The sequence below is a fragment of the Hylobates moloch genome, unplaced genomic scaffold, assembly GCF_009828535.3.
Source record: "Hylobates moloch isolate HMO894 unplaced genomic scaffold, HMol_V3 SCAFFOLD_10, whole genome shotgun sequence".
Taxonomy (NCBI): Eukaryota; Metazoa; Chordata; class Mammalia; order Primates; family Hylobatidae; genus Hylobates; species Hylobates moloch.
The window spans coordinates 27,653,923-27,665,864 of NW_026652285.1; the positions used below are offsets into that span (position 1 = coordinate 27,653,923).

Sequence of the window (11,942 nt, forward strand, 5' to 3'; positions counted from 1 at the left end):
GGCAGGCGCCTGTAGTCCCAGCTACTCAGGAGGCTGAGGCAGGAGAATGGCGTGAACCCAGGAGGCAGAGATTGCAGTGAGCCGAGATCGCGCCACTGCACTCCAGTCTGGGGGACTGAGCGAGACACTGTCTCAAAAAAAAAAAAAAAAAAATAATAATAATAATAATAATAATAATAACAATTTGGGAGACATTAACTAACATCTGCCAAGTCTAATGATTTTAAAGACTGATCTACTTGGTTCATTCCTAAGTCCTTTCTACTAGACTGCCCTGCCCCTGACCACAGAACATAGATGTTTTTCTTTACTTAGGAACATTATTACCTAGAGGCTGGGCCAGTGGCTCATGCCTGTAATTCCAATACTTTGGGAAGCCGAGGAAGAAGGATTGCTTGAGCCCAGGAGTTAGAGACCATCCTGGGCCACATAGTAAGACCCTGTCTCTACAAAAAAAAACTAGGCCGGGCGCAGTGGTTCACGCCTGTAAACCCAGCACTTTGGGAGGCCAAGGCGGGCGGATCACGAGGTCAGGAGTTCGAGATCAGCCTCGTCAACATGGTGAAACCCCGTTTCTACTAAAGATACAAAAAATTAGCCAGGCATGGTGGTGCACGCCTGTAATCCCAGCTACTTGGGAGGCTGAGACAGGAGAATTGCTTGAACCTAGGAGGCAGAGGTTGCAGTGAGCCAAGATCACGGCACCATTGCACTCCAGCCTGGGCGACAGGGCGAGACTCCATCTCAAAAAAGAAAGAAAAATTAGCCAGGTGTGGTGGTTTGTGCCGGTAGTCCCAGCTACTTGGGAGGCGAGGTAGAAAGATCACTTGAGCGAACCCTGGAGGTTGAGGCTGCAGTGAGCTGTGACTGCATCATTTGCACTCCAGCCTGGGCACAGTGTGAGACTAACTAAAAAGAAACAAAACAACTACCCAGGTGTGGTGATGGGAGCTTATAGTCGACTCCAGCTACTCAGGAAGCTAAGGTGGGCAGATCACTTGAGCCTATGAGCCAGAAGTTTGAAGCTGCAGTGAGTTATGATCATGCCACTGCACTCTAGCCTGGTCAACAGAACGAGACTATATCTCTAAAAAACAGAACAAATACACACATACACACACACACGAAACATAACTTAGCATTATACATTATTTAGGGTACTTCATGTCGCCAAACTATGAGTTCCTTGGGCTAAGCACAAAGTAATAGAAAAACAGGGGACTTGGTCAGGTGCAGTGGCTCACGCCTGTAATCCTAACACTTTAGGAGGCCGAGGCAGGTGGATTATCTGAGGTGAGGAGTTCAAGGCCAGCCTGGTCAACACGGCAAAACCCCATCTCTACTAAAAATACAAAAATTAGACGGGCGTGGTGGCAGCGGGCGCCTGTAATCCCAGCTACTCAGGAGGCTGAGGCAGGAGGATCGCTTGAACCCAGGGGGCGGAGGTTGCAATGAGCCGAGATCACACCGGGCAATGGACTGAGACCCTGTCTCAAAAAAAAGAATTCCCCCTACTGCAACTCTACTGTCCTCTCCCAAGCTTCCTCTTACATGCTACTGCTGGAGATAGAAATAAGACTTCTTAGCCTGAAGTGAACTATCAATCGAAAGCAAAACAGGTAAATTTCCAAGAAGCTGCTAGTTTATACCTTCCCTAGTTGGGCTATTATTAAGTATTTCCTGTATAAGCCCTTCTCTTCCATTTCCTCCTAGGTCAGAGTCAATAAATAATCCGGTTTTTATCAACAGGTTTAATTAAGCAGATCACTTACTATGTCAGCAAGATGAGCTAATATGTGATGATACCTTTCACTAAAGTTAGAGTAGACAAGTAGTGCTTCTCCAGACTGCAAGCTTCTGAAACTTCAACAATTTTCTTCCAGACATCCCAGAGTAAGTTAGTTCCCTTCCACTTGCTTAAATGATCCTCCATCTTAAGAAAAACTCAAGTCCGTGCTCTTAAAAATGAGACAAACTTTTCACGTCATTCATGCAACATGTTAATAGCTGCCCAAAATAGCTGTTTTCAGCAATAGCCCAACAGGCTCTCTCTAATTCTAAGTCAATCTCCAAAGAGAAATCGCAAAGCATCCTAAAAGGTTGATTTCAAGGGAAAGCCAATATAGCTTACTCATAAACATCTCTGCAAACGGAAGAATGAATAAACGAAATCCAAAGATAACCCTCCAACCTAATTTTAGTTTTTAGTTTCTGACTCCTCTTCCCAGCAAACCTTTTTCAAGATTTGGCAAGCAGGCCACAGAGTAAGAAAAGGAAAGATTTCTGGTGTTCCCCAAGCTATTACTTCCTGCTGCTTTCCTCAAAGAGTGGGTAATCAGCTAGTTTACAACAATGCTAGTAAACAAGGAAAACTGACCAGCAAAAAAGCAAAACCCTAAAGGCAAAGATAATCCACAAACTAACCAACAGCTATTTCTACCTGAGGTCAAATATAAGAAGAGAACTGCTTCTTAACAGCTCCCACTTAACAGTCCCACCCACACTACCCCACCCCCTCCTAAATGGTGGCACTTGATGGTCACAAGAGCCAACTTTCTAACTTCAGAAAATCATCTCTCTTTCAGATCTTTACTACTCACTAAAGATCTAGTGACAGACTTATCATACCCTATAAACACCAATAAATAACTCAGAGCCTATTTGGTTCTTTAACATACTAGGAATAATGCTGGGCACATGTGGGCAGCAAGCCACCCAGGTGCCGAGGCAAGAGACCGCGGACACGAGCTGTTCCAGTATAATAAAATATAAAACAAGAATAGTCATACCAGATATAGATCTTAGATATTATATATATCATTAATCATTAGTTGGTAGTAATTACTCTTTATCCCAATATTATAATAATCCCTGCTCTATAATCATAACCTAGGAAAAACCAGGCCATACAGAGATAGGAGCTGAGGGGACATAGTGAGGTGTGACCAGAAGACAGGAGTGCGAGCCTTCTGTTATGCCTGGACAGGGCCACCAGAGGGCTCCTTGGCCTAGCGGTGATGCCAGCATCTGGGAAGATGCCCATTGCCAGGTGGACCCTGGTCTAGCGGTAGCAAAAGGTGTCAAGGAACAACGCCTGCTACTTAGTAGACCGGGAAAGGGAGTCACCTTTTCCCCGGGGGATTTTAGAGAAGACTCTGCTCCTCCACCTCTTGTGGAGGGCCTGACACCAGTCAGGCTTTCCCGCAGTTATCCAGAGACCTAACCGTCTCCCTGTGATGCTGTGCTTCAGTGGTCACACTCTTAGTCCACCTTCATGTTCCATCCTGTACACTTGGCTCTGCTTTCTAGACAGCAGTAGTAAATTAGTGAAAGTACTCAAAGTCTCTGATACGTAGAAATAATGGCGTAAGCTGTCTTTCTCTTTGTCTTCTCTCTCTCTGCCTCGGCTGCCAGGCAGGGAAGGGCCCCCTGTCCAGTGGACACGTGACTCACGTGACCTTACCTATCACTGGAGAAGACTCACATTCTTTACCCTGCCCCTTTTGCTTTGTATACAATAAATAACAGCGAAGCCAGACATTCGGGGCCACCACCGGTCTCCGCGCATTGGTGGTAGTGGTCCCCCGGGCCCAGCTGCCTTTTCTTTCTTTTATCTGTCTTGTGTCTTTATTTCTACACTCTCTCATCGCCGCACATGGGGAGAGACCCACCAACCCTGTGGGGCTGGACCCTACAGGCACAGTGGCTCACGCCTGTAATCCCAGCACTTTGGGAGGCTGAGGCGGGCGGATCACCTCAGGTCGGGAGTCTAAGACCAGCCTGACCAACATGGAGAAACCCCGTCTCTACTAAAAATACAAAATTAGCTGGGTGCGGTTGTGCATGCCTGTAATCCCAGCTACTCGGGAGGCTGAGGCAGGAGAATCACTTGAACTCGGGAGGCGGAGGTTGCGGTGAGCCGAGGTTGCGCCATTGCACTCCAGCCTGGGCAACAAGAGTGAAACTCCATCTCAAAAAGAAAAAAAAAAAAAAAAAAAAAACAAGGAATAAATTATTTCACAAGTCTTTTAAAATTTCATGAGCTTATAGAAGACACCCAAAGAGCTCCCATACTCTGGTAGAAGGTATATTACTAAGCCAGGGTTTCAAAAACCTATAAGCTTCAAAGAATGGGACATCCCATATAAGACAACACCCATATGAACTCAATAGCCTTCCAAATCTGTCCCTGGCCATCACTAAAAAATGTGTGGCATTTCCCTAGAATCTGACAAGATAGTAACTCCAGATCTGAGGTAACGACATTCACTAGCCTCAGCCTCAGTTACTCTCTATTATTTTAGTTGCCTAAGTGTTTCCTTGCTTTGCTGAACTGTACAGAACACACCACATTCCCAAGAGAGGCAAAGTAATACCATTATTGCAAGACTCCTCTACAGGGAAAAACCTCCACCACATTAATTCAAGAGACTTAATGAAAGGCACCTGCTACTAAAATCAGAGGCATAACTTATTCATCCAACAAATATTTATTAAATACTCTGTGCAAGGCTCTGTATATTCAATAGTAAATAAAATAGGTATGGTTCCCATCCCTGCAGAATAAAGTTTAGTGAGACAGACACTAGACAAGTAAACAAATACATAATTACAAAAAAAGCTATGGCCAGGCGCGGTGGCTCATGCCTGTAATCCCAGCACTTTGGGAGGCCGACGCGGGCGGATCACAAGGTCAGGAGATTGAGACCATCCTGGCTAACACAGTGAAACCCCATCTCTACTAAAAATACAAAAAAGTTAGCCGGGTGTGATGTCGGGCGCCTGTAGTCCCAGCTACTAGGGAGGCTGAGGCAGGAGAATGGTGTGAACCCGGGAGGCAGAGCTTGCAGTGAGCCGAGATGGCGCCACTGCACTCCAGCCTGGGCGACAGAGCGAGACTCCGTCTCAAAAAAAAAAAAAAGCTATGAATAGGGTAATCTAATCTATACCTGTTGTCCCAGTGTACAATAAAAGCATTCCCCTTTACTCTCAAAAATGTCCCAGGTTTGGCCGGGTGCGGTGGCTCACGCCTGTAATCCCAGCACTTCGGGAGGCCGAGGCGGGTGGATCACGAGGTCAGGAGATTGAGACCATCTTGGCTAACATGGTGAAACCCTGTCTCTACTAAAAATATAAAAAAGTAGCTGGGTGTGGTGGTGGGCGCCTGTAGTCCCAGCTGCCTGGGAGGCTGAGGCAGGAGAATGGCATGAACCTGGGAGGCGGAGGTTGCAGTGAGCCGGAGGTTGCAGTGAGCCGAGATCGCGCCACTGCACTCCAGCCTGGGCGACAGAGCAAGACTCCGTCTCAAAAAAAAAAAAAAAAAAAAAAGTCCCAGGTTGGACTTCAAATGATATGGTCACCTTAACTGTGAAGGACAAGGTACTATGAGAATAATGCAGGCAAATTATTTTAGCCTGGGTGATCAGAGAAGACTTCTTGGAAGACGTGCCATTTAACTGAGTCCTGATGGGTGGTAAGGCTCCAGTCATTCTGGAAGGAAAAATGTTCCAAGTACAGGGGACAGCACAGGCTATGACAGAGCTTGGGGCATTATTATCATCAACATCAATTTTGACTAAATAAATGGAACTGTCAAAAAAGTGACTTAGGGCGGGGCATGGTGGCTCACAGGTAATCCCAGCACTCTGGGAGGCCAAGGCAGGCAGATCACTTGAGGTCAGAAGTTCAAGACCAGCCTGGCCAGCATGGTGAAACCCCATCTCTACTAATAATACAATAATTGAGCCAGGAGCGGTGGCTCACACCTATAATCTTACCACTTTGGGAGGCCAAGGCAAGCGGATTGCCTCAGCTCAGGAGTTCAAGACCAGCCTGGGCAACACAGTGAAACCCCGTCTCTACTAAAATAAAACAAATTAGCCAGGTGTGACAGTGTGCGCCTGTCTCCAAAAAAAAAAAATTTGACCAGGCATGGTGGCACACACCTGTAGTCCCAACTACTCCAGAGGCTGAGGCATGAGAATCACTTAACCCGGGAGGCGGATGCTACAGTGAGCCGAGATCGTGTCACTGCACTCCAGCCTGGGCGACAGAGAGAGACTCTGTCTCAAAAAAAAAAAGGCCAGGAACAGTGGCTCAAAAAAAAAGAAAGACTTGGGCAGGTGTGGTGACGCATGCATGTAATCCCAGCTACTCAGAAGGCTGAGGCAGAAGGGTCACTTGAGCCCAGGCGTTCAAGTTCAACCTGGGCAACAAAGCGAGACCCTGTCTCACACATACACACACAAAGGTGACTTGGGGGTTCCCAGAGATCAACTTGTATGTGCAAGATTAAAATACGCTAAGCGGCCGGGCGCGGTGGCTCACGCTTGTAATCCCAGCACTTTGGGAGGCCGAGGCGGGCGGATCACGAGGTCAGGAGATCGAGACCACAGTGAAACCCCGTCTCTACTAAAAATACAAAAAATTAGCCGGGCGTGGTGGCGGGCGCCTGTAGTCCCAGCTTCTCGGAGAGGCTGAGGCAGGAGAATGGCGTGAACCCGGGAGGCGGAGCTTGCAGTGAGCCGAGATTGCGCCAGTGCACTCCAGCCTGGGCGATAGAGCGAGACTCCGTCTCAAAAAATAAATAAATAAATAAAATAAAATAAAATAAAATAAAATAAAATACGCTAAGCATGTAATTGTTAGAACTCAAAATTCAAACATAAAGACAAAAAAGAACCTTTAAGACAGTGGCTTTCAAACTTTTATAAGTCATGAAACCCTCCGAGAATCTGAAAAACACTTTAGATCTTCACGCAGAAAATGCATATATTCAAGTATGCACACATCCACATATACACAATTTGAAGACGTTCATAGGTAACGCCACCACCCAAACCCCAGCAGCACCATTAGTTCGTCATGAACTCCAAGATTTAAAAAGTCCTCTTTCATAAAGGCAGAAGCAAGTTCTCAACTTATCTGGGAGTTAAGCTATTTCTTAAGATCTACTGATAACATCCACGAATAAAGAGAAAAACTAACCGTACATTTTTTAAAAAGGTATCAGAACAAACAATTTTAACCCAATTAAAAAAATGAAAAATAGACAACAATGTATCACCAAGACTCAATGAGACTCATCTTTCCCAGCATTTTAGAGAGCCAGATCTGCCCTTGAGTCCTTACCTTACTAACATTGAGTGAAGCTAGGGGAGGAGGGGTTTCTGTTCGGTCATTAATTATTTCCACTTCTGAAACATACTGTAAGTTTATGAGCAAGATGTCTGCATGGTTGGGCTTTCCACTGGAAGAGGGACATTCTGGTGAGAAAAAAAAAAGTTAAGGAAAAATAGGACAAGCAGAGGTACTGACACATCCCAAAAGGGGCATAGAAAACACAATTCACACAAGGCTTGTAAAAGGCAGGCCAGGAGCATGAGGGCCTTATGAGAATCACACTTCTCAGGAAATCTCTGCCTGTCACCTTCCTCCTGCCCAAATCCTTGGAAGCTTCCAAAGGAGTTCTGTCACCTTCTCTCTACTGGCTTTATGGAGAGGCATAATGCAGATTTAATGCATTTGTCTTGACCTATGAGCCAGACAAAAGAGCTAGACCTTTCTGTTCTTCGTATAATACTCTCTGTGTCTGCACAGTATTCTTTCTACTCTTTCAGATGTGAGCTTTCCCATTTTGCAGAGGAGAAAACTACACATTGGAAAGGAAATTCACCCAAGGTGACCCAGCTAGTTAATCCATTCATTCACTCACATACTCATTCTCCAACCATTTAAGAGCCTACTGTATGTCAATTAAAAGTTGAGTAATTCAGCCAGGCGCTTACGCCTGTAATCTCAACACTTTGGGAGGCTGAGGCGGGCAGATTACTTGAGGTCAGGAGTTCGAGACCAGCCTAGCCAACATGGCAAAACCCCGTCACTACCAAAAAAACAAAAAAAAATTAGCCGGGTGTGGTGGCACATGCCTGTAATCCCAGCTACTCTGGAGCCTGAGGCAGGAGAAATACTTGAACACGGGAGGCGGAGGTTGCAGTGAGTCCAGATGGTGCCACTGCACTCCAGCCTAGGTGACAGAGCGAGACTCCGTCTCAAAAAAAAAAAAAAAGTAATTCCTAGTTCCAAGACCCTTCCAACTAAACCACTAATGTAAAAGGGCTTATTTCTTCCAGGTGTAACCTCTTATTTTTTAAAAAAGCAACTATTCTTAGGCCAGGCGTGGTGGTTCACGCTGGTAATCCCAGCACTTTGGGAGGCCGAGGTGGGTGGATCACCAGGTCAGGAGATCAAGACCATCCTGGCTAACACGGAGAAACCCTGTCTCTACTAAAAATACAAAAAATTAGCCGGGCATGGTGGCGTATGCCTGTAATCCCAGCTACTCGGGAGGCTGAGGCAGGAGAATCGCTTGAACCCAGGAGGCGGAAGTTGCAGTAAGCCGAAATCACGCCATTGCACTCCAGCCTGGACAACAAGAGTGAAACTCCGTCTCAAAAAAAAAAAAAAAAAAAAAAGCCAGGCGGTGGCTCAGGCTTGTGATTCCAGCACTTTGGGAGGCTGAGGCCAGATCACAAGGTCAGAAGTTCAAGACCATCCTGGCCAACATGGTGATACCCCATCTCTGTTTAAAAATATATATATACAAAAATTAGCTGGGCGTGGTGGCGCGTGGCTGTAATCCCAGCTACTCCGGAGGCTGAGACAGGAGAATCGCTTGAACCAGGGAGTCGGAGGTTGCAGTGAGCCGAGACTGCGCCACCGCACTCCAGCCTAGCGACAGAGCGAGACTCCATCTTAAAAAAAAAAAAAAGATGCCATAAAAAATTACTCCTCCAAAAAAAAAAATTTCAATAAACCCACCTGTAGCTCACATAAAAAGGGAAGCCGTGGCACATTTATCCCAACAAGGAAGTGTTTCATTTCCAAGACTGAGTTTTCCTGGAGTAATTCAGAAGTCATTTCCACCCCAAAGAAGCAGGCCAGCTTTTCCAATCAGTTTAACATTGCTACTTTCAAAAGGGAGGCTACTACTACGTAAAAGGACTCCATGTGCTGGACTGATCAAGGCAGCATGAGAACTTCATTCACTCTTTCACCTGTAACTCACACATCCCCAACCCACATAAGCCCCTGGCAAGCCCTCTCTGGAACACGTTTCCAATGCAAACATCCCCTAAACAGCAATTTCCAAATGACCGAGAAGCCTAAAAATCAGCACAGCCCCCCCCACCACACATACACGCGCATCAGCGAAACAAGCCACTATCCCCAGTTCAGATACAAACTCTGCCCTGAACTTACTCTGTTTTGCCCCCAAAACAGGCAAGGACCAATTTGGTCACCATCCCACCGCCCTTCCTTGGACGAAATCTCATCAGTGCACATGCCCTCCTAAATTCCATACCTTTGCCCTACCAGCAGTTCCTTACCCTAAACACCCCTCCTCATAATATTTCACCCGCCCCTCCTTTCCATCCGGGCTCCAATCCACCAGCCCCCTCCCACCACCACCCCCTCTCCTAATCACTGTGTCCCCTCTCATAACGTTCCCCCCGAAAAGCCATCCCCGTGTCAAGCCCTCCTCCACCCACTGATCCTCGGTAAAGCCCCAGCTCCTTCAAGGGGAGACAGGATCCCCAAAGCTGACCGAAGGGCCCGCGGGAGGGGGAGGGGAGCTCAGGGCCGTGCGCATGCGCCCCGGGCGCCGCGGTAGCCGGTCGCCCCTAGGCCCGGAGAGAGCCCCAGCCACCGCCGTCGTCCCCCACCCCCCGACCAGCGCACCTACACGCCGGCCCGGACTCGGGCTTCACGCAGAGAAGGATACTTAAAGCCAGCATTTTGGATTGGTAGTCAAAGGCTACCACCTCGCCCTGCAGCCGCTGCTCCTGGCACGTCCGGCACGACACCTGGCTCCCAACGCTGAAGTACTCGCCCGGAGGAGCCGCCATCTTGGGAGTGCAGCCGCGGCCGGCGGCGGCGGCGGCAGCAGCGGGCGAAAGCCGGGCCCCCAGTGAGCGCCGCGACGCGACGCCGCGCACGGAGCGTGCTTGCGTCACACGCCGGGGCGTGGCCTGGCGCTGGGTGGGGCGGGAGCCTAGGTGGACTAGGAAAGAAGAGGAAATAAAGGGGAATCTGAAAAATATTTGTATAGCTGCATCCGCTCGGTTAAGTGCCTGTAGAGTCCATTTTTGAAGTTAAGGATAAATGACCTACGTGGAATGAAAAGGGGAAAGAGGAGGGAGGTGCAGTCTCCATTATATGCACACCTTCCACACAAGAGTTTAATGAATGAATTTTATAAAATATGTTAACCCCATTTTGCATATGAGGAATCAGAGCCTCAGAGGACTTAAAGATACTTGGACAAGATGATTATAACGGCCGGGAGCGGTGGCTCACGCCTGTAATCCCAGCACTTTGGGAGGCCGAGACGGATGGATCACCTGAGGTCAGGGGTTCGAGACCAGCCTGGCCAACATGGCGAAACCCCATCTCTACTAAAAATAGAAAAATTAGCCGGGTATGGTGGCGCGTGCCTGTAATCCCAGCTACTAGGGGGACTGAGGCTGGAGGATCTCTTGAACCTGGAAGGCGGAGGTTGCACTGAGCCAAGATTGTGCCACTGCACTCTAGCCTGGGCAACAGTGAGACTCTGTCTCAAAACAAACAAAAAAAGATGATTATAACTACAGAGTGATAGTGGAAAGAACATTGGTTGTGGAGTTAGATAAGCCGGAACCAGAATCTGAGGTCAGCGTCTTACTAAATCACCTGACCTTGAGCAAGCAAATTACCTGATTCTGTTTCTTCATAGGCATTTGTATTGTCACTTCTTGAGCATCTAACAGCCCTTTGAGGTAGGAATCAATGTCCTCCTTTTACATAAACTAAGTTTTAGACTAAACTTGTCCACGGTTCCACAACTAGCAAAAACAGTCTGCCTATTTCCAAGGACGGTGCTATTTACTGCTATACTCTGTTAGATAATAATACCTACCTCATAGGAGGTTTAAATGCGATAACGTGTATAAGTGCATGGCACGTACTAGGTCTTTAATAAATGGTAGTTCCCCCTTAGTCACCCATCACTCTTAGAAGTCAAGACACTTCCCCTTCTCCCTTTTTGCCCTCTCTCCCAGAAAGTCAGGCAAAAGGCAGGAATGAGGAGCAGAGGATAGTGACAAAAAGGGGCTTGGAGGAGGGGTTTTGCGCCCCTGCCCTTTAGTGTCCATCTGATATACAAAACAGTCGTTTTCTTAATCTTATGCAAAGGACTATGCGCGTGCATTTTCAAGCCCTACTACCACCAATGGCTGTCGCTAACCCACCCACCCCTCACTATAGAAATTTTGGATCCTCGCTTCACGTATAAGAAACAGGTTGACCGGCCGGGCGCGGTGGCTCACGCTTGTAATCCCAGCACTTTGGGAGGCCGAGGCGGGCGGATCACGAGGTCAGGAGATCGAGACCACGGTGAAACCCCGTCTCTACTAAAAATACAAAAAAATTAGCCGGGCGTAGTGGCGGGCGCCTGTAGTCCCAGCTACTCGGAGAGGCTGAGGCAGGAGAATGGCGTGAACCCGGGAGGTGGAGCTTGCAGTGAGCCGAGATCGCGCCACTGCACTCCAGCCTGGGCGACAGAGCGAAACTCCGTCTCCCAAAAAAAAAAAAAAAAAAAAAAAAAAAGAAACAGGTTGACCTTTCTGTAGTCCAGAGAGAGGCAAAGGGCCAGTCTTGGCGCGGCTTAACCTGAACAAAGTTCAAAAGTATTTCCTTGCCCTCCAAGAAACATAAACTTCCTGGTGTTGGAAGTATTGATACACTCATTATAATAGGAATAAAAATTCTGCTCCTTCATAGTGTGCTTTTTCAGAGAACTTTTTTTTTTTTTTTTTGAGATAGAGCCTTGTTCTGTCACCCAGACTGGAGTGCAGTGGTGCCATCTCGGCGCACTGCAACCTGCACCTCCCAGGTTCAAGTGA

At 47.5% G+C, this 11,942-nt stretch overlaps 1 protein-coding gene across 3 annotated transcripts in view; it reads right to left on the reverse strand.

The window, feature by feature from the left end:
• Positions 1-10,054, reverse strand: part of LSM12 (LSM12 homolog) — a 34,697-nt gene extending 24,643 nt beyond the window's left edge. Inside the window, exons 1-2 of one of the 3 annotated variants that reach the window (XM_032163801.2) lie at positions 9,785-10,054; positions 7,132-7,265 (exon numbers count right to left, since the gene is read on the reverse strand). In XM_032163801.2, coding sequence (XP_032019692.1) covers positions 7,132-7,265; positions 9,785-9,908 — 258 coding nt within the window. In that variant the 5' untranslated portion in view covers positions 9,909-10,054. The remainder of the gene's footprint in view (positions 1-7,131; positions 7,266-9,784) is intronic. The other 2 variants (XM_058445729.1, XM_032163800.2) reach the window with 2 other exon arrangements.
• Positions 10,055-11,942: the final 1,888 nt, after the last annotated feature.